Source organism: Otolemur garnettii, unplaced genomic scaffold (genome assembly GCF_000181295.1).
Source record: "Otolemur garnettii isolate 467f Iridium unplaced genomic scaffold, OtoGar3 scaffold00096, whole genome shotgun sequence".
Lineage (NCBI taxonomy): Eukaryota > Metazoa > Chordata > Mammalia > Primates > Galagidae > Otolemur > Otolemur garnettii.
Genome location: NW_003852491.1, coordinates 7,506,470 through 7,510,079, shown reverse-complemented (window position 1 = coordinate 7,510,079; position 3,610 = coordinate 7,506,470). Strand labels below are relative to the sequence as shown.

Sequence of the window (3,610 nt, the reverse complement as noted above, 5' to 3'; positions counted from 1 at the left end):
CTTATATTCTAGGAAATCAAAAAATATTTAAACATGTTACTACAGAAATGTCTGTACAGCACTGTGGCAGAAACTGGTAACTCTTGTCCAATAGCCATTTTGGGATAACAGAACCTGATTAACATTGTGGACACATGGCAGAGATCTCTTGCTCCCAGGAGAGACAGGCCACAATCCAAAGCTGGGAAATTAATCAACATTGGTCTAAATAAGCCAGAGTTCCTCTTTGCTGTTCCTTTGTCAGTGATTTAGGGATGGGCACATGGCCAAGTCTAAGCCAATGAGATGTGAAGCAGAGGCATCTGGAAAAATTTTCTTTTCCACAAAAAAGGAAAAGTACTTCTCAAGAGCATTTGGTCACAATTTTTTGTTTCCTAATTAGAAGACTGGTGTACTCCCTGGAATTATGGCTGCCACCTTACCATTGTGAAGAAATAAGCATGAGAACAAAAATATAAAAGCTGGCCTAGTGCAAGTGGTTCACACCTGTAATGCTATCATTTGAGGAGTCAAAGAGAAGAGTTGCCTAGGCCAAGTGGTTAAAGACCAGTCTGAGTAACATAGCAAGACCCCAACTCTAAAAAGAGAAAAGAAAAAAAAATTAGCCAGGCACAGGTGGCACATGCCTATAGTCCCCGCTACTCAGGAGGCTGAGGCAGGAGGATCATTGGAGCCCAGGAGTGTGAGACTGTGGCAAGCTATAATGACATCACTGCACTCCAGCCTAGTAGCACAGAGACTATGTCTCAAAAAGAAAAGGAAAAAAAGATAAAAGCAAAAAAGATAGTATGGCAACTGGGTATGGTGGTTCACCCCTATCATCCTAACACTTTGGGAAGTTGAAGCAGGATTGCTTGAGGTCAGGAGTTCAAGAGCAGTCTGAGGAACACAGAGACCCCTATCTCTATAAAAATAATTAAAAAATAAAGATGGTGGGCAGCACATGTGGCTCAAAGGAGTAGGGTGCTGGCTCTATATGCCAGAGGTGGCAGGTTCAAACCTAACCCCAGCCAGAAACTGAAAAAAATAAAATTAAATTTTAAAAAAAGAAAAAGTTCATTATAAAAAGATAAATAAATAAACAAATAAAATAGGCTCAGCGCCTGAGGCTCAAGCAGCTAAGGCACCAGCCACATACTCCTGAGCTGACGAGTTCAAATCCAGCCTGGGCCTGCCAAACAATGATGGCTGCAACCAAAAAATAGCTGGGCATTGTAGTGGGCACCTGTAGTCTCAGCTACTTGGGAGGCAGAGGTAGGAGACTCGCTGAGCCCAGGAGTTGGAGGTTGCTGTGAGCTGTGATGCCACGGTATTCTACCCAAGGGGACAGCTTGAGGCTGTCTCAAAAAAAAAAAAAAAAAAAAAAAAAGATGGTATGGCAAGGTAGAAAGATATGAAGGTCCTGGCTCCCTAAAAATATCATTAAGTTGGTGAACAAACCACACACTATTCTCAGAATTTCTCATTAAATGAACACAAATGCTCTCGTTCAACCCACTGTTGGCTGGTTTGCTGTTACTTGCAGCCAAATGCACTCTAACCAATACAAAGGACCTCACCTTTTTTCAGACTAAAATTTATTATTTACTGTGCAGCCTCCAAAAACTGTGTTGCCTCACTTGCTATTGTATCTCAAATAATTAGAAAATATGAAAAATGCTGATGAAAGTATTTCAAATTGTATATGAAAACACTACACTGTACCCCATGTTTGCATTAATGTATAAAACTATCATTTAATAAAACAAGGGGAAAAAAATGCTCATAATTGGGTGGTGCCTATGGCTCAGTGGGTAGGGCACCAGCCCCATATACAGAGGGTGGGGGGTTGGAACCCAACCCTGGCCAAACTGCAACAAATAGCTGGGCATTGTGGCAGGCGCCTATAGTCTCAGCTACTTGGGAGGCTGAGGCAAGAGAATTACCTAAGCCCAGGAGTTGAAGGTTGCTGTGAGCTGTGATGCCACAGCACTCTACTGAGGGCAATAAATCTCTCCAAAAAAGAGAAGAAACAAAGAAAAATGCTCATAAAATGACCACTAAATAACAGTACATATGTTCAAATGCCCATGTAAGTTAAATTCATAAATGCCAAGAATCCATCAAAGGTGTACATTTCTCTATCTTGCCCATAAACATACCCTAAAAAACTGTAATTCTTTACAAAAATCCCATGAGACCTTACATGCAGCATCCCTCTGATACACCAGTCTTGCTACTAAGAAAGATAAAGATGTCAAGGGTCCCACACTCGCCAATGAACTCACCACAATCATACTGGATGAGTCTCAAGTCAGGGAACTGGGTTCGCATGTTACACACAATACGGTGTAAAGGACGAGCCCGGGGCCAGAGCTCACAGGCCAACTGCTCCTGGAAGGCTGCCTGACGTGGAGCCAGCCAAGGAGGTGGGTGGCAGGCATGCAGGGAAGGGGGAGGTGCCTCCACAGGAGGCATGACAAAGATGAACCTGTGAAAGGAGAAGGTAAGTAGTGTAAAAGATAGGACTCTGAAATGCCCCAGCAGTTAACACCTACACCAGCCCTAAGCACTACATCCACTCTGAGGCCCCAAGACCCACTCCCCATTAGCACTTAGCCCCGCCAACCTCTCAATGATTTCTGACAGCTGGTCTAGTCGTTGCTGGGGAAACAGTACAGCCCGGTGGGCAGCCTCGGTATAAGTCCAAAAGGTGGGGTGGCTGGGACCAGGAGAATGAGGGCCGATGGGGCTGGCAACAGGTTGGGGCAGGGTACAGAAATTCAGGACTTCAGTCCCATACACAGGTGCGAGGGCCCCATGAGCCTCACTAAGTTGGAAAATCCGTTCCAGGCGTTCAGACCGCTGCCGCTTCCGCTTTTCCTCCAAAGAATCCTAGGAATTAGAGGAGAAAAAAAGCAAGCAGTGTCAACAGGCCCTATCAAAGCCTTATAGAAAACGCAACTTCTTCCAAGACAGAAACAAATAATCTATAGGAACCATGAGATTCAAAAAACACACTATGCTTTTTGTAGTTTTCCAAGTTGTCAATGAAATGTTAAAGGAAATAGCTTCTGTGCAAGAGAAAATTGATTTTCTCAATCAATTACCAAAGCAGAATGTCTTTAATATACAAAATTAAGACCTGCATATCCTGGCTGTGTGAGGTGGTTCACACCTGTAATCCTAGCAATCTGGGAGGATTGCTTGAGATTAGGAGGAGCTCAAGATAGCAAGAGCAAGATGCTATCTCTACTAAAAATTGAAAAAATTGAACAGGCACTGTCGTGGCTGCCTGAAGTTCCAGCTATCCAGGAGGCTGAGGTAGGAATGCCTGAACCTAGGAATTTGAGGTTGCTATGAACTAGACTGACAGCATGGCACTCCAGCGTGGGCAACAGAGTAAGACTGTGTCTCAAAAAAAAAAGAAAAAGAGGCTTGGTGTCCATAGCTCAGTGGTTAGGGCGCTGGCCACATGCACTGGACCTGGTGGGTTCGAACCAGGTCAGGCCCTGCTAAAACAACAATGACAAAAAAATAGCCAGGCATTGTGGCAGATGCCTGTAGTCCAAGCTACCGGGAGGCTGAGGCAAGAGAATCACGTAAGCCCAAGAGTCTGAGGTTGCGGCTC

At 44.3% G+C, this 3,610-nt stretch overlaps 1 protein-coding gene across 1 annotated transcript in view; it reads right to left on the bottom strand.

Moving 5' to 3' along the window:
- The window catches only part of SRCAP (Snf2 related CREBBP activator protein), a 44,649-nt gene that overhangs the window by 8,099 nt on the left and 32,940 nt on the right, over nucleotides 1-3,610 (bottom strand). Inside the window, exons 26-27 of the mRNA XM_012808873.2 lie at nucleotides 2,609-2,874; nucleotides 2,268-2,470 (exon numbers count right to left, since the gene is read on the bottom strand). Coding sequence (XP_012664327.1) covers nucleotides 2,268-2,470; nucleotides 2,609-2,874 — 469 coding nt within the window. The remainder of the gene's footprint in view (nucleotides 1-2,267; nucleotides 2,471-2,608; nucleotides 2,875-3,610) is intronic.